At 30.0% G+C, this 25,146-nt stretch overlaps 1 protein-coding gene across 1 annotated transcript in view; it reads right to left on the bottom strand.

The window, feature by feature from the left end:
- LOC113376105 (autophagy-related protein 16-like) overlaps positions 1–8,264 on the bottom strand; it is a 35,259-nt gene extending 26,995 nt beyond the window's left edge. Inside the window, exon 1 of the mRNA XM_026616031.1 lies at positions 8,217–8,264. Within this exon, the coding sequence (XP_026471816.1) occupies positions 8,217–8,264 (48 nt within the window). The remainder of the gene's footprint in view (positions 1–8,216) is intronic.
- Positions 8,265–25,146: the final 16,882 nt, after the last annotated feature.

Genomic DNA, 25,146 nt, shown 5'->3' with positions numbered 1-25,146 from the left:
ACTTTCAAATATTATTGTTAAAAAATTTAAAAGTTAATAAAAAACTTTAAGCCCACTACCCTATTATATTTATATAATAATTCGCCTTATATGATTTCCCAAACAAAATTTCATCCGAGTCCGAAATATTCATCAGCAGATTTGTAATAAGTATTAACCCTTTCCACTCGCAATTAAGCTCTATATGTATTTTGTCGCCGGACTGGCGGCATCCGAGTAGGAAGGGTTAATTTATTTTATTCCCTGTAAAATTGTTTTTTAATTGGATTTACTATATCTTATTGTTTGCACCTTTGCCAAGGTGAAGGTTCAGTTGGTCCTTCTTACCCCACTCATAGTAAGCTTTTATAGAGAATACAGAAAAACACGTTGAATGTAATTTAAAATTAACAACACATTTTATAAAACAATTAAATAACGTATACTTAAATATTATTTTAAGGCCTCGTAAACTAAATAACAGTGCTCACAACAAAAGAAAATAGTTTTGTTATAGATTTTCTAACATGGCCGTTTATCTCCTAATAGCGACGTTGCTTGATATAAGGCTATGATTGATTACACATCTCATTTCCTCCACTTATTGTTGTTAGAAAATTTTGAAGTAAAAAAAAATCTTTAAGCTCTCTACCCTATTTTATTCATAAAATAATTCGCCTTATATGATTTTCAAATATTTAGTAAATTTTAGTAGATATACGGGTGGTATGTAATTGCATTATGATGCAGGAAACGTATCACGTAAAATATGTGATATGATCTATAAAGCCCTGAAGCGTATTAATCAAATGTACCTGTACAGGTACAAGTACAATTCTATAATTCATTGATCATGCACATAGCAATAAATATATGCGAGAATTCCACGATACAGATAGTACATTGAAAGCAACACCACGAACCGTGCATAAGTAAGTGTCTTCAGCGAAAATCGCCAATCGTTCAGTGTCCCAAAAAGCCCCATAGCGTACTCCGTAAATCTCAAAAATAGAAACAAGCTTTCAGATACATTTTCGCATGTATACCCATAAGAAAATCGAGAAATATGCTTAAGTAATATTTTAGTAGTTTTGAGAGTTTTGTGATTTAGTACAAATTACTTGCAAGTTGTAAATTATCTTGTACAAGAGTTTTGGTTTGGTTTCCGTAAACATACGAATATATCATTATTCATGACAACAGTAGATATTTTAAATATTTTCAAACGACAAGAATTTTTCTACTTAAGCTATAAATTAATTTCACAATATATTTAGTGAAATTTAGTAACAAAATTGAGTAAAGTTTAGTAAAATTTGAAACTAATTTCAAATAAGCAGTTTTTAACTTATTACAATATAAAATGATTTGCTCATCCGATTTCAAAATCTATCAAATATAAATGTACATATCTTAAATACCTAGTATCATTTATATCGGTACTTTTATTTTAATAAATATTGTATTCTAACGTATATAAAAGGTTAATATATCTCATTGATAGAGACACCTATTAGTCAAAAGTACATCATCTATTCATCATGACGCCTTGAATTTCGTTCATATACTTTGTTCCTGGAAAAACATTAATAAATGGATAATAAAAAAACAAAACAAGTGTATGACATCGTGCCTTAAGGCAAATTGCTGGAACTTCCCGTACTCTAATGAAATATTCGAGGAATATTAAATGTTTTCAAATAGATTATTATAATTATTTGAAGTATTATAAGTGATGCCTAGAACTTTAGCTAGAATTAGAGTTAAAATCCGAATTATTTTTCGGTATTCAAAAAATTTTTTGAAAATTAAAAGAAAAATCCGTCCTCTAAAAACTGTCATTTTTAGCACTTTTTGCTCTATATCTCCGAAGCGGCTAGACCTGCCTTTGCCAAAAACTAATCAGCACATCTCCTTATCAAGAATCGATTGCTTTTTGAATTTATAAAATCGGTAACAGTTTTCCTACGGGAAGTTAATATATATACACATGGCATGCATATATAGAAATATATATTATGATTTTTAAAATGCTGAACTGAAACCCTTCTTTCTTCTTCAATTTTTTTAAATTTATTTAATAAAAAATATTTTAGTCAAAGTTTTGGGGATGTAAGATGTCCCCTTCTTCAGGAACTTAGTGACCAACTAGTAAAGTATTACTAGTTACTAGAACTAGTGAAAATTCATTTTTACCAAACAGTTAACCCGTGTTTTTTCGGTGAATTTTTCATACATACTTTTTTGTGAATTTTCATGCGTGTTGAGTGTTTGAATTAGAAAATGATTTGATGGGTGTTGGAGTGTTTGAATTGGAAAAGTGATTAAACTCAAAGGGACATTCCAAAACCCCAAAACACTGAATAAAATAATTTTGTTTTTCAAATATTAAAAAAACATAGTTGAAGAAAAACAGCATTTAGTTCCGCATATTTAGGTAAATTTAGTAATTTTTTTAAGGGAATACATATGTATTTTAAGTATTTTTATTAAATACTGTAATAATTACATTACATGTGTAGGAACCATCCATATAAGAAGATACCCACACATGTGTATACAAACATATTAGATGAAAATAAAAATTACATGTAATTAGTGATTTATGCACAAACAAATGCATTTTTAAATATGTTTTACATGATTTGTAAGTTTTACATGATTATTTTTCATTCTAAAGTACAAACAGTCTGTTATATTATTGTATATTATTTGTCCCATATTTTTGGGGCTGTTAAGTAATCTGAATTTCGGTTTCGTCACTAATCAATATTACAAGACTTAATTTTAAAGAAATGCGATATAATAAGTAATATGCTGTAAAGGAAGTCATTACATCCGATTTTTATAAAAAAATTAAATGATAATCAAACTTCGAGTGTATTTACCTCAAAATAATCGATTGGTCAATGTATGCGAAGCAGTGGCGGATCCAGCTTCGGCGTCAGGGGGGGGTCATAATTGAAAAGTTTTAATAGTCCTCAATGAGTATGTAACAAATATGTATATATATATATATAAATATATATATAAGATAGAGCGGGGCTTAAATATTTGCGGGTAAGAAGGTCCACCACCGATATCTCAAAAACAAGTAAAGTTAAGGATTTCTTAACAACAATATTTGAAAGTAGAGGAAAAAATGTACAACAAGCCATCACCCTGATTCTTACGACGTTAAAAAAAGCATTTTTACAAAAGATAAATTAAATAAATCTTTATTTCAACTCTGCTGGTGACTATTTTGGACAAAATATCAAATCAAGAGACAAGATATTGGACAAAGTATCAAATACAGAGTTATCTCTGTAAAAAATGTATCTATAAAATTCATATTTTTTATTGGTTGAGTAATGTAGCTATTATTTCGTTGAATCCTTTTAAAATTGAAAATTGTAAATTGGATTGTTTGTCCTCTCGCCGTCCGATTTTACCACGCCTTTGGGGTAAAAAAAGACCAAGTTACAGTTTTTTTAAAAACAGCAAAAAAAAAACACATTTTTACAGTGATGAATTAACTGGAGGTTGTACTAAAACATAGTCAGATGGTTTTTTGTTTATTGTGTCTTATTGGTTGTTATGTTTTTCGTTTATTTTTCACAATATAATTGCTCAAATTTACTTAGCCTTACCTTATGTATGTGTATTTTTAAAAAACAATCTGCGTCTTTGGCGTGAGTCAAAATTCGATCTTTCCTCGATGTTTTCTCGTCTAAACCGATGTTAAAATTTAAAAACTATAAAATGAAACTGGATAAGCGCTTGCGTTGATTAGTTTTTTGAGACAATTGGTCGATCCGTTTCTTTACTATTGGCAGAAAAGTGCAAAAATTATCGTCCATGGTTTTGTAAAAAATTCTTAACCGTTTTTTATTCGATTGATACCATTTGGAAATAAATAGTTTCTGTCGAAGATCGGTCAAGTCGTTTCTTTTTCATAATAGATTGTCGCATTTTTTAATTTTAACATTTAAGTGACACTTTGCATGGCGATAGATTTTCTACTCCAAATGAACGTATTATACTATAATAAGGCCTGCGACAAGTGGTTTTACTTATGATAATTAAAGTTTGGATTATTTGGCCGCGCTTTTAAAAAATTCACCGTGTGTATGTATTCGGCTTCGTATTTCGTATGTGTTCGTTTTCCATCAATGTGTAATATTCAAACCATTTTTTAACTAGTTTGTATTGGTATTTTGCCTTTAGGCAAGTTACATGAACTTCCCGAAATTTGTTAATAATCGACTTTCAGTAAAAAATAAATTAATTTATGAGGGATTCAAGGTATTCCCAGTGGATTTACAATATCACACATAATTGAAAACGAAGACATTAACTCGGAGTATTTTCTAAAGGCAAATTTTCAAAATTCAATAATTTTTATAATTGAACTAGTTGCCGTAGGATTTTAGTGGTTAAGTATGTTCATTAAGACCAAGTACTCTATCGATAAACCAAGTAAATCGTCTACTTTTAATTTTAACAAACGTCAAAAAAACTACTCATTTTCTCAAACTTTGATGAATTTTCAAAATTAAACTACTTGTCGTAAGGCCGTAATATTTCAATACGTTGTATAAGATCATGATATATATCATCAAAAAAAGTTTCATAAAAATCGGCTCAAATATTTTTTTCAACGACGAAATACAAGCAAACGGCTTGGTAGATTTTCACCTAAAACTAATCATTCTCAACTAATATCTTTCGAACAGTTTTTAATTTTTTAAAATCGAATCGGTAGTTTGTGCTTAAATGTGGACGAAAAGTTTAAATCTTTTTTCCAAATTTCAAAGAAACGGCTCGGCCGATTGTCGAACAAAACTGACAAGCGTTAGTCCTCATTTAGACACATCAAATGGTTTTCGGTCCAGACGTTTTTGAGCAATCGCCGACGAAAAGTCTAATTTTGACAAATGCCAAAAAATCGATACTTATTTTTGCAAACTTTGACGATTTTTTAAAGCTAAACGAGTTGTCGTGTGGCCGTATTTGTATGATCTAGAAGACTATGGTATCTACCCGCAAAAAATTTTTTCAACACATCATTACAAGAAAACGGCCCGGCCGATCTCTACCAACAACTCATCAGCACGATTCCCAACCAATACTTTTCGAACGGTTTTTGAATTTTCAAAATCGATTCAGAACTGCGGGCTAAAACGTGGACGAAAATTTTTTCACTTTTCTGCTATTTACAAAGAAACGACTTGGCTGGTCGTCGCGCAAAATTGATAAACGCTAGTCCTCATCGCGATACATCGAATGGCTTTTAAATTTTTGAAATCGGTCCAGCCGTTTTTGAGAAAACGCGGATTTTCAGCAAAAAATCTGTTCAAACACACACACACTCAGACATACACACACACATACTTTCTCCAAAGAACTTTCTGCTTGTTTTGACATAATAATTGCTTTTGAAAAAAATTTGGCTTATTTTTTTTCTAAACTTTTTTTTGTACATGGAAAATAATTCAGATTTTAATATTGATTCTGACTAAAGTTTAAAACTTATATACTTCAAACAAATAGTTTTAACTTTGCAATTCAGTTTAAATAATTCTTATAAATATCAGACATTGTTACAATATTTATAATAATCTATTTGAAAACATTTAATATTTCTCGAACATTTCGTTAAGGTACAAGAAGTTCCAGCAATTTGCCTTAAGGCACGATGCCATACACCCCACTAGTTTATATATTGATTAAGTCGTCTATATACAGATGTTAGGATTACTGAAAGTTCATGCATAAGGACCACTCACAATCAGTTTAATTTTTTGATTTTTGAATGAAATTTTGTTCCTGAACTGTAATAAAACATATATTCGCAATACGATTAGAAAAATCCTTACATTTTAGGGTTTTTGACTCCGTCATTCGTCTACAATCAGTTAAATATTCAAGTTATAAAAGTGTTTGGTAACAAAATACATAAATAAAATCATTATGAAGTAATTTTGTTGTTGAATTAGTGTTTTATCTAAGTCCTAAAACAGGCTCAGGGGGGGGTCATGACCCCCGTGACCCCCCCCCCTGGATCCGCCACTGTGCGAAGTCATACTAACAATAAGCGAATTCTACTGTATATGCATATAATTATTTCAAGTGTTTGTAGAGAAAACTGAATTGTGGGTGTAAATTTATCGATGCAAATGCATATTCAAGTAAAATTACACATTACGCAACGGTCGTAGATTGTAGGCCGTCACCTTCAATTATCGTCGCGAGACGAATGCGTAAAATGTTCGATGCGTTTATTTAGTGCTATTCAACACTGTTCTTCTATATGAAACACAGCCGTCGATCGCATGAAGAAGCTCTAAGGTACAGTACATTGTTGGTTATTATTATCATTATTATTTATTTCTACAGATTCCAAGAGTTTATCTAGTCTGTTTGTCTGTACCGACCCGGCATGAAAATATATGATAGTTACGCGACATAATAAAAACATTATGGTAAACTCGTAAAACATAAGCGCGCTCTGAAGCAAAGGTGTTTCAAGCAAAGGTACATAGCGCTCTCGACGGTCGCTGCATGATGCTATAATCTGAAGGATTCAGGCATACTTCTCTATCTTGAGTTATTACTCTATAAACTACATGGCAAAAATAAACTATTTTTACTAGTTAATTTAAAAAATGAACATACTCGCATACTTCTTAAGGAAGGGAAAATCTTGAATCTGGACTGCTTAAGTGGAGTATAGGCGATTGCGCATGAAAGGAATTTTCAAGCAAGTGTAAAAGTTAAATATCATCATTTTATATCAATTCCGTGCTCATTACCAAACCCGAGGACAAGTACATATCTGAAATCTAATAGGATAGGGCGAAGCACAAAAGTCCATTTTGACTTTAAGTAATTATACTGTCCGAACCAAATAATCTACATCACAACATACAACACATGTCAAACAAATGTGTTTTTTTCACTATTTTTTGTAAATTTGTCAGCTTATACGGCAGCCAAGGGAAAACAGATCCAAATTTTTATTTTAAATTTTTTTTCCAAAATACAAGCTACAACCAATTCAAAAAATAAATTTAATGGGTACATGTTTTACAGAGATAACATGTTTTACTTGATCTGGTATTTCGTTAGAAATATTTATCAATATAGTTCGAGTAGCTATTTATTTTATTTACTTTTTTATTTACCAGTTTTTATTGCTTACACATTTGCCAGGATAAAGGTTTAGTCGGTCCTTTTTACCCCACCCACATGTAAGCTATTATTAAGGTTATATAATCGAAATAGGTGATTATAACTTGAAAATAACAATTCATCTTATAAAACAATTAAATAACGTATACTTGAAAATTATATTAAGATCTCGTAAACTAAACAACAGTGCTCATTAAAAAAACTTAACCATGAATGGATTAAATTCATTGAAATATCATATAAAGATGTAAATTCAAAATAAACAGTAGGAAATGTTAATTAAATGCAAAATCTTAATTATTATTGATTAAGTAGGGGGAAGTCCCGTAACGCCGGACGGCACCAAAAACCGGACACTCTATTTAACAAGTATTATTTAAGCAAGTATAAATCTTTCTATTTCAAAATATAAGTGAAAGGGGCATGGGGGGGGCACACAGGTACAGGATCACGCGCCAAGCCTCGCCTGTGACGTACACGGCCACATGAAAATCTTATGATGAATGCTCCAGCTGAGAGCATCGGTGTGGCCCAGCCAAAAGGGTAGATAAATAGTATTTTTTTTGCAATATCTAAGAATATTCGTCGAAGACACATGTGCAGACATTCCAGAGTGTGGAGATGGCTACATATGTGATCAATGCAGGTTATTTTGAAATGTCCGGTACTAGGTGCCACTGTTTAAAATTATATCCTTTTATAACAAAGTTTAATTGATAATATTAATTATTTTTCAGCAAAGATTGCGGTTTTGTTAATTTAGTTTGATTTCTAACTTTGTTATCTAACATTAATCATAATTTAATAAACATTTCGTAAAATATTTTTTGGTTTATTTATAAATAACCTTAGGTGTCCGCCACTAGGCGACTTCCCCCTATATTATTTCTCCATTTTGAGAAGTTCATGCAGCTTGCCTTAAGGTAAAATGCCATTTACATTTACTTATTTTATACCAAAATATTCTGAAGAATTTCACATTTCAGATTTTTTTTTAAATCTATTTAAATAGCAAATGGTCACCGTTTTATAAATCTCCAAAACAAATCAATTGCAGTTACCTGGTTAAAAAATTGATACTCCTGCGATACATTGACATCATCAGGCATTTAGATGGGAATAGGAGTTAATAATTAAATTCGCTCTGAGCAATGAATTCCATTGCTTCAAAGATTAGTAATAATTTTTAATTCAACAAACGAGATCATAAATATGTTAAAAAAGCAACTTTGTATATTAATTGTGTGCAGAGAATATTATCTCTTACAAACTAAAACGACGTGTGTAGGCCTGCTTCGAACAAAACTTTAAGCTGACTCAATTAGCTTTATGTGTAATAAGATAAACAACTGAAACTTTCATTAAGTAATACCCTTAGACTAGCAATTCATTAGGTAGTAAATATGACATGTGTCGTGTTATTAGAGCGTAGATTGGTGCGGCGGCGCTTAGAACGGCCAGCAGCCGCTCTGGATGATATATGAGCGCGCAAGGCCAATAGTCCCAATGAGTTTTATGAATAGTGCCCGGGGCGAGAACCGATTACCGTCAGTGCAGCTTTAGTAATTGGACGTGTGTTGATAATTCATTGCGTATCAAAACACGTATCGCGGATGCGCCATTCTTATGCTACCGCGATCTTGCACAAGTGCCTTCGCCGGCCCTTCGCTCCCGGAAAGCCGTAAGTCGTTGTCCTTCGGGGATGGAAATTGAAGCATATTTTGCTTTTTAGAGAACCGAAAGTTTATATGCCTGACTTTGGTCAGAAACCAAATAATGAAGATAGCATTCCAGAACGTAGACATCATATTAGTTTAAATCTGAACATTTTATTTAAGATTTTGATGAAAAAACTAATTTTTCCCTGTTGAGATTGAACGAATTTTTGGTTACTAGAAAATAATATACATGCTTTGTTTAAAAAATACATTACTAGTGGATTTCGACGTAAAGAAACACAATGGTCCAATTGTATTTTCAGTAATTATACTGTGAAACTTAAGCAACCTACATCACAGCTCATAGCACATATCAAACAACCCACTATCAAACTATGTTCAGTGATATTACCAGTTACTGTCTAATTTAGAAATATGTTTTAGCCGGGTAAAAAGGAACAACCAGGAGACTACAGTACCAATACCACTACAACTCATAAAACAATTAAAGTTTATAAATTAATCAAAAATATTTTACAAAATGTTTATTAAATTATGACTTATGTTAGATAACAAAGTTAGAAATCAAACTAAATTAACAAAAACGCAATCTTTGCTAAACAATAATTAATACTATCAATCAAACTTTGGTAACAAAAAATATGATTTTACAAAGTGGCACCTAGTACCGGACATTTCAAAATAACCAGCATTGAACACTAATGTAGCCATCTCCACACTCTGGAATGTTTACACATTTGTGTTTTGCGAATATTCTTCGATATTGCGAAAAAACACTTATTATCCACCCTTTTGGCTGTGCCACACCGATGCTCTCAGCTGGAGCATTCATCATAAGATTTTCAGTCTTTGACTAATAAATACGAAAAATGGCGGTATGTAGTGACCGTTAGCACTCATACAGAACAAAATTAAATAATTAGAATAAATTACGTCAATTCCCATAAGAAATATCAATATGTTTATTTCCGGCGCTAAAGGACGACTTAGTGTCCGGTGCTAAGGGACAGACAATTTCGTTCATTTGGTGGTACCTACTAAAATTGTTTAAAATATCTAAAAAATATCTATCTAAAAATATCTATCTAATAATATTCTACCATTTTACGGATAACAATCAAGTACTACTTTTATTTTTGAATGCCACTAAAATATAAATGCATAAATACAGTAGAATTATTTCCATTAATATTTTAAACGCCGTATTTTTGCGCCTAAAATAACAAAGGGTTACCCCCGCCGTGGACGTGTGCGTCACAGGTAAGTCTTGGCGCGTGATCCTGCCCCCCGCGCCCCTTTAACTTGTATTTTGAAATAAAAAGATTTATACTCGCTTAAATAATACGTGTTAAATAGAGTGTCCGGCTTTAGGTGCCGTCCGGCGTTACGGAACTTTTTCCTACTATACGTAAAAATTATATTTAGGTATCATAAACTAAATAAAAAAGTACAAAACAAAAAAACTACCAACGAAAAAAGTACTTTTCCTATGAATATTCGTTTATTTTCTGATGGCGACGTCATAAGAATTAAGGCAGGTTATATATTTTTGCCTTCTACTTTGAAAAGTATCATTAAAAAACTCTATACTTTACTTGTTGTTGAGTTAATGATGGGGGGCCTTTAAGATCCGGTCTACCCCACATGCATTATTTTCAAAAACATATGTTACTTAAATCAGAAATGATTTTTTTAATAAATTTGAAGAAAAAAGCTGTTTGTTGCAATTTTTGTATTGACATATTTCGATGCACATACTGATGTACTTAATGTGGCTTAATATTAATATGGCAGTTAGTGATTTTCTAGCAATATAATTTATAATGATAATTTTTAAGCTGTGCAATGAGATCGAATTGCATATTTGATTAATTTCATGTGTGATATTTTTAGTGTATTTTCATTTATACCAGTTAAAGTTAGAGAATAATTAACGACAATGCAAAATCTAATTAAATATATTGGATTTTGTATGGATATATAGATTTCAAATTATTAAATATTTCAACAGATTTCCATTTTTACAAAATAATAGAAAAAAAAACAATTTTTAAAATTATTTGACAAATAATATATTATCAAAAATTCACTTTTTAAAATGTTTCTATATTTGTCACATATTTGCTATTGCCTAATTTTAGTTTATTCAGTTATTATTTGTTTATAAAATGGGAAGTTTTAGTATTTGCCATTGAGGAACAATTCTAAACACAAATAGTTTAACTTAATATCAGTCAGAGTCATACGGCATCAGTATTGCGACAAATGATAAATGAAACTATTACTAACTGTATCAAATAAACAGTTGTATACACTACAAATAATTATAATTCTATGATATTTGAATATGCATCACAAAACAAAGAAAATATAACATACTGACATTAATTAATGTCGGACAAATGATTTATTGTAAGAGACCTCTGTATAACCACGTGACTGTTGTATCTAGTGATGTACACAAAGTATGCAAATACACAACTGGTAAAGATGCAATTTGCTTAAGAAATATTAAATTCTTGATTTATTCCCATCTTACCTGGTCATTCATAGAGTAAATGCGCATATCTAAAAGCCAACATTCATGTTCAAGATTTATTATATGTGAAAAATCAACGTGAACATTACTAATACAACATACACTGCCTGGCTGTTCGCTTTCCCAAACTAATGACTGACGACCCAAATCGTGACATATAACTTGGGTAATAACTTTCAAATAATGGCGAGAGGAATTGTATTTAATAATATTATTTATTAGTTTTAGTGTTCAATAACATTCAGAATTTTTTCCAATTTAATTATAGAAATAAAATTATTATACAGAATTTATTTGAACCGTGTGAGTTGTATATAACCATAAAACCTCCCAACGGTTTAATGTTCTCAAAAGATAAATCAAATAGAAATGATTTCATATTTTAGTAAATGTGTGATACTGATAGGGTAGCGCGGGGCACATAAGTCAAATTTGATTTTGCGCAATTATATTGTGAAAACCAAAACAATTATATCAAAAGAAATAACACATATCGAACAAGCAACTATCTGACTATGTTCAGTAAAACGCCTAGCTAATTCATCATTGTGCAATTGTGTTCTTTTCTGTTTTTCAGAAATTTGACACCTGGTTCTTTTTACCCCATAGGCGGGGTAAAATGGGACAGCCACATAGCAAACAGGTTCAATGTCATATTTATAATTTTGAAGGGATTTACGAAATAATTGCTACATTATTTAACAAATGAAAAATATTAATATCAAGGGCACATTTTCACAGATTTAACACTGCGTGTGTATAACCAAGATCTAGTATTTCGTCGAAAATAATCATCAGCAGAGTTAGAATAACTATTTATTCATTGAATCTCTTGTAAAATTGCATTTTCAAAACTTAATTTACTTTTTTATTTATTATTTTTTATTGTTTATATCTTTGCCAAGTAAATTTTCAGTTGGTCTTTTTTAAGTTATATAAGAAAAACTGTTGAATCTAAGAGACAGTCGGGCAAAAAGTGCCAAAAATGATAATTCAATTTTTGGGAGAATGGATAATCCGATTTGAAAGATTCCAAAAACACTTTATTTGTATTAATAAAATAAAAAACTTATTAAATTTTTGGAAAAGCAGGTCTAGTGGTTTCGGGGACCCAATAAACAAAAAGTAAAAAAAGCCATTCGGCGGTCAAAAATGATCATCAGGCATATGCACATCAAATTATCAGATATTTTATAGAGATTTGCCTTAAGGCACAATGCCATGCACCACTAGAACAATTTAATCCGGAAACAATCTATTTCATTTCGAAATAGATGGTAAACTCTTAGCTTATGAAAATGCAATGAATGTAGGAAGTAATCCTATCAGAACTGACGAGATCACAATATGCTCGTGTCAAACAATTAACCGCAATGTAGTATTGAGGAAGCAAATAGTTTCACATGTAAGATATGTGCATTTTAATCGATATATGTATTATCAATATTATTATTAAATATTGTACGTAAACTGTATAAATTATAATTAAACTGTTTAAGTCATGTAAGAAAAAAATGTGATTACTATGACATATATAGCAAAACATATACCAATATCCTAGTACAATTAAAGTTTGATGTGTATAAATTCGAAATTGTGTTGAAAGAGTTTTGAAACTGAATCAAATGTGCATTGAAAAAAATCAGCGATATGCACGTCAAACTCTTCTTATTTGGTAGTCTCTCCCGTGGTTTAGTGGGTAGAGTTATGGGCTTCCAGAACCAGAAGTTCCAGGTCCAACCCCCGCCTCGGATAGCCTAAAGCTACACTGTATCGGTTTTCATTTGAACATATAGATAGCAATATTTTTCAAGTAAAAATAGCTGACCAAGACTTTGCTGCAAAATCCCAATAAAAAATATGATCGCGGGGTTGCCTTCTAATCGCCTTCAGTATCAAAATGAAAACAATATTACATAGATAGTGAAGACAATTTACTATTACTATTAATTTCGTTATTAGAAAATTAAGCAGTGCTCAATACAGCTTATAGAATAGAACATCAAATAGTTCTGATTGCTTCACAAATAAAGAAAAAAAATCGTATGCACCTACTTATAAGAACAAAGTTTAAGCAGTCTCAAGATTATCTTAAAATTAGACAATACTTCTGAAACCAAAATATTTACCAACTGTTTATATAATGCAATTGGTAAGATTTAAAATAATGAGCTGATGCTCTAAAAATTAAAATTATTGAAATCCTTTTAAACTATTAGATCCTATTAGATGCTTAGCAGATTAAATTTTTCAAAACTATCTGAACACTTCAAACAATTACAGATATGCATGTCAATGACTTTGTACTCCTTCTTGTCAAATTGAACAAATAGCACAAAATATGCAAATTTCTCCTAGTATTATAGATCAAAATAACTCGACTATTCTGTGTTTTATTATGTTCAGATGCTTATCTTTCTCGTTATTGGGTCCTAAAAAACTGTTAAACGAATGTGAATATTCACATTGACCTCACCGATACAATGGCCAAGTGCATCGTTAAATTCACTCACGTCCAGTCTGTGACAAAGTTGAACTAGGTTACGTTCAAGTCCACATAATGCGAATAACTACTTCATTGAATACTTGTGACATTGCCAGCCATAAGTACAAGCAAACTTGATAATATATAGCGGAAAATAGGGTAAGATGAAGGTTAAGTATAAATCGTTATATTGTATAAACTACGTGACAAGCTACGAGTATAATTAATAAAAGAGCTCTGTCCAGCATCCACAAAATTAATCACCTCAAATAATGAAATAGATCATTTATGAAGGAGCTGGTTTATTTAAATTTTAAAGCAGTTTTATGAACCTACTTCATTCCTCAATATAATTCCTAATAATCGTTGTATTTTGTTAAGTAGTTATGAAATTTATTGAAACTCTCCTTCGATAACTCAGGTTGTTGGGTTATAATTTAACCCTTGTAACTGCGGACTGTATTAAACACTGATTTGTTTGTATATAATGTATTTGTTGCAGTTCTTAATTACAATCACTGATTTATCACTAAGTTATAATAAAAGAAAATATATTCATATTTATTATACATGTTGTTAAGCGGACTTTACTTTAGAAGTGAACAACTAGTTCAATTAAAACCGCTACCCCCTCTACCAGGGGTAGCAACTATTCCGTCTAAAACTTAATGCCCTGAAGGTTGTCACCTTCATGGCTAATATAATAATACAAAAATACGTCCGAGCAATCGTATATATACATAAATTATTATATGTAAGGAGAAAACATCTATCTATTTTTGAGAAACAACCCTTCCAATTAATTGGATAGGATTAATAGATTACAGTTAGTTATGTACTAATGAGAAATAAATAAAATAACTGTTGGGATTTAGAATAGAAGATATGGATGCTAAAGTCAACTACGAGCATGTCTGCCATCACTTTTAATAATCAGTATATAGTTAATTGTTTGTACATAACTTCCCTAAAAACGTTCTTAATATTAGTTAATATACAATTAAGTAATGGTGTAGGTTATTGTGCCTTGAGACATATTACTGAAACTTTACACAATTTGATCAATAAAATTACTAAACAATTACAAATCAACACGTGTATAGGATAAATTTCAAATCGTAAGAAATAAATAATAATAAATTAGTACACGACTGAATAATATTATATAAACGTAAAGATTCATCTTTAAATCAAAATCTATAGAACCATAAGTATTGGAATATTAAAATTATAACTACATTTATGTTCAATACCAAAAACTATGCCCCAACCTGCCCTACATATATATATATATATATATATATATATATATATACATATATACCTATAAACATTATTATTCACAAGTGTGTTTATTTGCAATTTAAACTGGTCCATAACTAGACCAGCACATGCATTCTTAGATAAAAAGAAAAGTTTAAATTTATATATAAGTATAAAAATACACACACATATACATACATACATTTAATATATATATATATATATATATATATATATATAAAATTAAAATGCTTATGTCCCGGTTAAAGTACCTAACATATCAAGTTTTAATGTATATTATTATGTATATAATAATCGTAAACAAGTTGACTATTTTTCTTGTAAGATGCAACATATGTGTTTAATAGTTTGTAAGATATTGAAAAAAACAATAATTATTATGAGTATATAAATAATTCTGTCACATATTGATGACAATCTAGATGAAAATCGATTGTAGTTTGATTGATTATGATTTTTATATGCAGATTTATGTGATCATGCATCTCTTTAACTGTTGAACTTAAAAAAATATACATAGGTATTCTATAAAGGGTGACAAATGAAGAAATTAATGAGAACAATCTTTATTTATTATGATTAAAACCTTAATGAATTTCTATGGGATATAAAATAAAAAGAATAGATATTTTCAGTTATTTATAATAAGCCTTTTGTTATTTATCCTTAATTATTGTAGACAAACCATTATTGTCTACAAGATATTATAAAAATCAGTAAGCATGTTAAGAAATTCAATTCATTATATATATATATATATATATCAAAATATATAACAAAACATGATTTTTTAAACAAAGCTAACAAGAATTCTTTGTAAAATCTTTTTTTTTCTTATATTGATTCTTTCTTCCTTTCTCTTGCGTATTTTGTCTTTGTTAAGTTAGATTTTTTTAATTGATTAATCTGACTAATCTTTACGCGAAAAGGACAAAAAATACATGTCACAACCGTACCCACAAAATTTGTCACATCCATACCCAACGTACACTTTTGAAAACAAATCTTCATTATTACTGAGCTGAATTATCTAAGGAAAAACTAATTGCTAGTAAATAACTACTAATGTTCAACTTACAGCAAAGTAACAAACTAACTGACTGTATACAATTAACCGTTATTATTTAAAGAAATCGAACATAAAAACTTACTTTTAACTCTTTAAAAGCGATGCGGTCTACAGATCATGTCAATGTAAAGCACTGACTGAAAACAATAATGGAAACTTGTTCGAACAAACATACTTCATCTTTCTCCCTTTGGACCCTATCTCAAAATCAGTATAGTTTAGCTGTTATGACGGTTGTCACTACCCTGGCACAACCGTACCCAGTCTCCCCTACAGTAGCTCGTTAAGAATATGGATGTTGATGATTCATTTTAACTGAGTCCGATAATGAATAGCATGGTATAGCACATAGTAGAAAAGTAGAAAAACAATTAAAATTTTGCACAAAACTCTGGACGAATCATAAAGTTTTCATGTGCTATTCCTGATCCTACTATAGGCACCTACTGAAAGCAATAATGGAAACTTGTTCAAACAATCATACTTCATCTTTCTCTCTTTGAACCCTATCTCAAAACCAGTATAGTTTAGCTGTTATGACGACTGTCACTACCCTGGCACAATCGTACCCAGCCTCCCCTACAGTAGCTCATTAAGAATATGGATGTTGATGATTCATTTGAACTGAGTCCGATAATGAATAGCATGGTATAGCACATAGTAGAAAAGTAGAAAAACAATTAAAATTTTGCACAAAACTCTGGACGAATCATAAAGTTTTCATGTGCTATTCCTGATCCTACTATAGGCACCTACTGAAAGCAATAATGGAAACTTGTTCAAACAATCATACTTCATCTTTCTCTCTTTGAACCCTATCTCAAAACCAGTATAGTTTAGCTGTTATGACGACTGTCACTACCCTGGCACAATCGTACCCAGCCTCCCCTACAGTAGCTCATTAAGAATATGGATGTTGATGATTCATTTGAACTGAGTACGATAATGAATAGCATGGAATAGCAGATAGTAGAAAAGTGGAAAAACAATTAAAATTTTGCACAAAACTCTGAACGGATCATAAAGTTTTCATGTGCTATTCCTGATCCCAGCAATCGGTCTGATGGCCAAAGTCGCCACAACAATAAAACGGTAAAAATCGATTAAGAATGTGAGAAGGTGTGATGGTGTTCCACGCTCAGACACATCGCGTCAATTATAAATGTAACAGTGAATGCAGCGTGATTGGCACGCGGCGAGTAAACGACCATGCACAGATCACGTAGGAAAAGCCGACGTACCCGAAATAATTCATTCATTTTTTTCCCTCGAGATCACATCGAAATCAATCCAAAAAACGAGCAGCTATTCGTTCGTTATAATAAAAGACCTAAACGAAATAATTTCAATGATTTAATTGTATAGTGAATTAATTTCATGCTAAATGGTGTAAAAATCAATGAGAATCAAAGAACCGTTAATCTATGGACATCAAAGTATTGAATTGTAGCATAAGTTACATACTTGCACGTACTTTAAATGATTGTTCAAAAGTCCATGTTTCGAAACCGTCCAAGAAAATTGAAATTTTCAACTTATTCATCAAAACATTTCTTTTTAAGGCCATCCGTCGTAAATATCAAGTAATTAATATGATTAAACCTGACCAATCTTAGTTGTCAATTATAAGTAGTAACTAGTAGGATGACCATACGTCCCGGTATAAAACAATAGATACGTTATGAATGAGAAAAAAAATTGCCTAATACAATTTTTCAAAAGCGTAATAAAATTGAATATTTTCAATTTTACCAATTTTTTTTGGGTTTATTGTTCATAGCAAATTATACACAGTACATTCAGCTACTTTACAGGTATATATTTGACAGCGTGAGAAGGATCGCTATCCTACGATAGCACCTTCTTAAATATTATGTATTTTGATGTAGTAAATCATTGCAGATTCTTTTTTTTGAGACGCTTTGGTGGTAAAGGCTTGAGCAAGTCACACGCTAATTGGTTTGTATGATGACTTAGACGAGCTTTGTATCTGGAGCAGTAATGATAATTTCTTCTTCTATAGTTGGAATTTTGAGATCTTGATGTATTAACCAGTTGGAGACATATTTTGGAGCGTTCTCGATTTCTTTCAATTTTTTTTGGAACCTCTGTAGAATAGTTATGTTTCATTTACTGGCCGCACCCCATAGTTGTAGACCGTAGGACCATATTGGTTTATTAACTGTCTTGTATATTAGGAGCTTATTTTCTACTGATACTTGTGATTTCCAGCCCATTAACCAATTAAGTTGCCTACGTGTTAGTTCAACCTGTTGGCGCTTCTCATTTTTTCAAGTTAATTATGAAGAGAATTGAACAGAATTTTATACAAAGTTCAAAAGCAAAAAAAAAAACACGGATCGAAAAATATAATAGTATATAGTAAAGTTCTTACTAGGAGCTCGTAAAATTCTGATTTAAAAACAAATTGATTCATTAAAAAACCTTTTTTTATTGTATACTTAAATAGTATTTTTGTTATTTTAAAATTATATTTAAGTTATTTAGCAACAATTATTTATTGAATTATTTAAACACTTATCAAATAATTTCTGAAGACTACGTTTGTATTATAAACAAAAATTATACAATGTTTCATTCTAGATGATTTAGCAATATTGGATTATGAGAGCAGGCAATGTAGTATTCCGCAATTATGAGAATGATTCGAGAGTTATTTACGTTCCACTATTATAAATGAATTTTTCCATATTTATGGGTCAGATATTGAAAATCATTACTAAATCTATTAAAAATAAATTAATGCGGCATTGTGTTTTTTCTTAATAATGAGTGAACATAATTTATTAGTTATATGAAAGAAACAATATTTGATATATAATTTAATTTAAATAAATTGCTTCATTTCATATAATAATTATAGAATATTTAAAAATAAATAATGTACATTGTCCACTATATTTATGCCTGTCACAAGTCACAACAACCCCGGGACGGTTGTGACAGGCTTAAATATAGGTTAAAAACAATAGATATAAACACCAAAATGTTTTATAACGACGTTTGTCAGAAATATGTAACACGATACAACATAATCATTTGAAAAAGCTTATGAATATAATATAACAATATATCCCAAAACTGTCATTTTTTTGTATTGAATTTTGCTTTTGTTTTCTCTTTCGTATTTTGTCTTAGTCAAGTTAGATTTGTTTAATTTTTCACCACAAAAGGACAAGAAATATATGTCACAACATACACATGTCGCAAAAAACTAAACTAATTGTGGTAATTAACTACTAACTTTCACTTTTCAGCAAAATAAAGTGATCTATCTCTAATAAACTGTCTTTAAAAGCAATGCGGTCTACATCATGTTAATGGAATCATGTTAATGTAGGGCGCTGACTCAATGCAATAATGGAAACTTGTTCGGTCAAACATATTCCATCTTTGGCCCTTTGGACCCTATATCAAAATCAGTATATTTTAGCTGTTATGACGACTGTCCACCGTAACTTGGCACAACCGTACCCAGGTTTTCCTTTAAACCTTTAAATTCTCGAGAAAGTAGTTAGGTAATAAATATTGAAAAAGGTTTTAGAATCAATTACTGAGTTCAATAAGTGCAATAGTTTTTGAAGCTTTAATTGCTAGTGAGTAAGTTAGAAAAAAAAAGGAAAATTTAAATGTATATATATAAGTCATTTGTCTGTCTTGATTTCAAGTAAATTTATTACATATTTTTTAGGAACAAGATTGAAATTAAAAAAGGTAATAACTTTCATTTATTCCCGCATATTTTTTAAAGTATACAATTATTTATATTTTCCTCGTTTTTCAATAAGGGCAATAGTTTTTAAAGCTTTAATTGCTAGTAAATATGTTAGAAAAAAAATAGACAATTTACATGTATATATGTAACTCATTTGTCTGTCTTGATTCAAAGTAAATTCATTCCATATTTTTTAGGAACAAGATTGAAATTAAAAAAGGTAATAACTTTCATTTATTCCCACATAATTTATTAAGTATACAATAATTTATATTTTCCTCGTTTTTCAATAGGAGCAATAGTTTTTAAAGCTTTAATTGCTAGTGAATATGTTAGAAAAAAAAGACAATTTACATGTATATATGTAACTCATTTGTCTGTCTTGATTCAAAGTAAATTCATTCCATATTTTTTAGGAACAAGATTGAAATTAAAAAGGTAATAACTTTCATTTATTCCAACATAATTTTTTAAGTATATAATAATTTATATTTTCCTCGTTTTTTATGATCGTATGTGATGGCATGAGTTTGGAGTGTTCACATAACAGTACAACAAGTGTACGCCTTGTAAAGAGAATGAAAGTAGCGTATTGAAAGAGAGACAGAGAAAAAGCATTTCATCACGCTAATTCTTAGTTATTTAAAATTCATTAACATTAACTCATGCAGAGTTACCTATAGAATAATCCATCATCATTATTTTATTACAGATCTAAACCCGAGCGCAATATCAAGAGCATCGGCAAATATACTATAGACCTTACATTCAGCACAATTCAAGCGTGCTTAATCTTATGAATAACAGAAAAAAAGTATATAATTTATAAACCTAGATTAACATTGTATGTTAATTAATCTTGTTCTCGTTTATCATACAAATTCAATTAACTTCACGATGATTTTCAATATATTGCCAAAAATAAACGATTAAGGTAAATTAACAGTTCTTTGTTGTGCCAAACTAGGTTGAGTATCCGATTTTATGTGTTTATAGATCAGTAGGTATATGAAATTATTAATTTACAGTACATTTTTAATACAAAATATTTTGTGTTAGTTGTTCTAGTGGTCTTATGATGAAATTTACTATAATGGAAGTCTGAGACTACAATATCTAATATGATATATAAACGTATAGAAAATCATATTCAAAATACCATGAAGATATAAACTATATACATATATCTTTATTAGATATGACATAAATATATTAAAAGACATTTATTCATGTTGCTGAATAAATCATGATATAATCATGAAGAACTTGTAATTCATTAGCATGATTGATTTAATTAAAAAAATCTGAACTAAAAAAATAACATTCATGTACCATTCGAAATATGTTGTTACGCGTAAAAAAATATTATATTCCAATTACGAGATCAACCCAAATACAAATATTTACGTTACGACGGTTTATTCATACATTTTTCATTCACTTTTAATATGCACCTTATATATCGCAAAGAATATTGAAACATCAGCATGAGGAATATAAATAGGGTAGGGCGTGGCACAAAAGTTCAAACTGACTTTGAACAACTATTATATATTGTGACCAAACCAATTAAATCATAATAAATAACATATCAAACAAACACCTATCTAACTATGTTCAGTAAAACTCCCAGCTAATTCATCATAATATAATTCTGTTTTTTTTTGCTATTTTTCAAAAAAAAAATCTCGGGTTCCTTTTCACCACATAAAAAGAGTAAAATGGAACAACCAGGGCGCAAACAGGTTCAATAGCTTATTCTTAATTTTGAAAAGATTTTACGAAAGATTAGCTACATTATTCAATCAAAGTAAGATATAAATTTCATTAATACGTTTTTCACAGACACTGTACATAGTACATTTGTAGAAAATATTAATCAGCAGAGTTGGAATAACTATTTATTCAATTTATCTCTGGTAATATTGCTCTTTTTAGCTAAATTATTTTCTTTATTTGTTAGTTTTTTTGATTGTGAGCACTGTTGTTTAGTTTACGAGACTTTAATATAAGAATCAAGAATGAAGTAAGAATCAAGGTGATGGCTGGTTCTACATATTTTTCCCTCTACTTTCAAATATTGTTGTTGAAACATTCTTAACTTAACTTGTTTTGGAGATATCGGTGGTGGACCTTCTTACCTGCGGACCTTTAATTCCCGCTCTACCCTACTGTTTAAATTCAAACAACAAAACTCCAAATTCAAAATAACAAGTGATAATGTGTTTAAATTATTTATTGTGGTTACAATAAATAATGTGTTTTACCACGTGCTAAATATTCCATAGCTTTACAAAACAAATCTTATTCAATTTCGATATGACTATTTTAAAACAAATAAAGTGAATAACGTACATAAAAACAAGATATTAAGATATCCAAAATGACAGATTTACAGTTTAATATTTGATTTAACAAAATACACATTAACGAATAAATTATCGAGTCATCAAAGCAAAGGTAAATATTGAACACCCAAGTTTATGAATTAATAAAATAACATAAAGATACTTCTTTGTAGCCACGTTCCAATGTTTGATCTATCATCACTTTAAGTAAGTGCTAATAGACTTTTACCCAGCATCGTATGGTAAAATTTTTAAAAGCAGTTTTGATACATCACTGCAAAATAATGGTTTTTGTTCACGGGAATCCAGAAAACAAACAATTTTGTTCGTTTAACAAATCATTAAATATACAATAAAGAGCAAGCAAAGCTCATTCACTAATAATGCTATACAAAACCTAATAATAATATATTTGTTACTCCATCAAAATTCATCTACACATAAATCCAAGATAATTGATTATTGATAGGTAGCAGAGTAGGTTAGTTAGCCGGCGTCATAAAAGTATCCAAACACATAAAACGCATTAACTTATATAGAACAATTTTTTCATTTCAAGACTTCATAACCATATCTATACATAGTTGTAAATAAATTGTAAATAATTGCTGGGAACGCAAATAAACAAAACCAACTTATAGAACTAGTTACAAGCCTTAATGAAGACGCATCTATGCACATAAAAACATATAAATAAATAAAATTAATGGCAAAATGCTAAGAATAAATATATCATATAATTAGATCGAATAATTACATGCAAGTTAAGAAAAATATCGATATTTTGTTTAAAAAAAGTCGATTATTGTAGTTTTTATTCGAAATATATTTATGAAAGAACCAACGAGCTTTTCGGACTACTTTTAACATATAAACATTTTTCATAATACGTCTAAACTAGCAAATACCAAAACTTTGATTGTCATTTTGAGACAGAATTCCTTCAAAGTAGCTTCACAATCCTATTTTGAAGGAATATATTTGTACTGATCACCTTAGCGAACGAGTTTTACTCGAACTTTACTGTATTTCTCATATCGTTTCATAAGTGAACTTTGATGATAGAAGTCCAAGGTTTAAACCTGTTTTTCTTATCTAGCTAATGATATATATATATATATATATATATATATATATATATATATACATCTAGGAAATTCTTGGCATATAAGTTAAGAGAGCTGTCTTATGTCAACAAGGTACTCGGTTCAAACCTGCGCAGGTAAAATGTTGATTGAAGGTAATATGCCACTTTGCAACTATTTATTTTATTCCGGCATAGCCTCAAAATATTACCTTGAAAGGAAAATATGTTTTTTTTTAAACGTTGCAATCAAAATAGCCAATGGTCACAGATTTATACGCATGACGAGTATACTCGTCAATACATAAAATTCTGCCTCTTCTCCAGAACAAATATATTTATTTATCACAGTTAACTGGTTAATTAGTTAGAATATCACCCAAAGATTTTTGTAAAAATATGACAAATATGTATATAAAAAATAGATTAGAAAGCTCTAAACCTTCACAACAGATAAGAGTGTAAAGTTTCTTAAAAAATATTTGAGATACAAGTACAAGTTTAGTACAATTTTTAAAGTACCTAAAAGCTCAAATACTATAATCAATAAAAATATTTATGTCATGAAAGTTATTGATAATTATCATACCAAATCATAGAAAAAGTCAGCCTATGTCATGATTTTTTTTACTGATAAAATATTTATATTTGAATAAATAATTCCTGCTGAACTCTAAATAATAATAATAAATGGTTGTCTGCCCGAAGGCAGGTCCATGGTGTAAGAGCAGAACAATCAATGATTTCCTTTCCCTCCCTTGTTTATTATCACCATTGCCATTCTTCACGTTTTTCTAAAACTGAACCAAACTTAACTGTTAACCCTTTCCACTAGCGAATTGCGAGATTTATATGAATTTTGTCACCGGAGCGGTGGCATCCGAGTCGAAAGGGTTAATAAAGAAGTTTAACTAGCTTGTAGTTTTTGAAATAAATCTGACGACTAATAAATATTTCTATATTATCAACTAAACACAAAGTCTAATTTCAGCATACAAAAACAGTATTGACCACACTAGTTAGCCAAAATAATAGCACACACTGATAAAAAAAATGCATGCAAGTACCCCATTAAGTTAAATAAAAAGTCTGATTATAACCACAAACAAAGTTGGACTCGCACGAAGTTCTATTTGAAAAAAGAAGCATAATAAATAATCTCAAGAATATACAACCCAAAGAAATATAATCAAACAGCAAAGAAAATCGGAGACGCTATTAGAATTGTTCTGCATGCATGCAAAATAGAATTACAATGTGATACATGTCGAGTGCGAAGACGTTGATTCCGGACGCCATCCAGTGTCACAATTACAGATAAGATGTAGATGGCTTCATGCCCACCCTGGTCGGATAAAACAAGAAGTGTTTATCTATAAACATTCCACGTAATTCACATCATTTTATTTTATATATTATTTCTATAGATATTTGAAGTTAAATGTGAAAATTGGTAAAATAAATGGTATTAAAAATGCAGATAAAATTGAGCGGAGCTTAAAGGACAGCAGGTAAAAAGATTCACCACCTGTATCTCAAACATAAAAAAGTATAGAATATTTTGAAGATACTATCTCCACTTGGACGCTGCCGCTCCAGCGGCAAAATACATATCGGTCTCGCAATTCGCGAGTGGAAAGGGTTAAAGTATAAGGCACAAGATGTATTTCCAGACATCAACTTAAATCTGACAATATCGCTTTTAGGAGATAAACAACAATGTTTCAATATTCCTAACAAGTAATTTTTGGTTTTAAACTCTTATTT

Source organism: Ctenocephalides felis, unplaced genomic scaffold (assembly GCF_003426905.1).
Source record: "Ctenocephalides felis isolate EL2017-DRISC unplaced genomic scaffold, ASM342690v1 CF-g0.4_SCAFFOLD_01886, whole genome shotgun sequence".
Lineage (NCBI taxonomy): Eukaryota > Metazoa > Arthropoda > Insecta > Siphonaptera > Pulicidae > Ctenocephalides > Ctenocephalides felis.
Note: the sequence above shows the minus strand (reverse complement) of the source record. Positions and strands in the feature narration are given on the sequence as shown.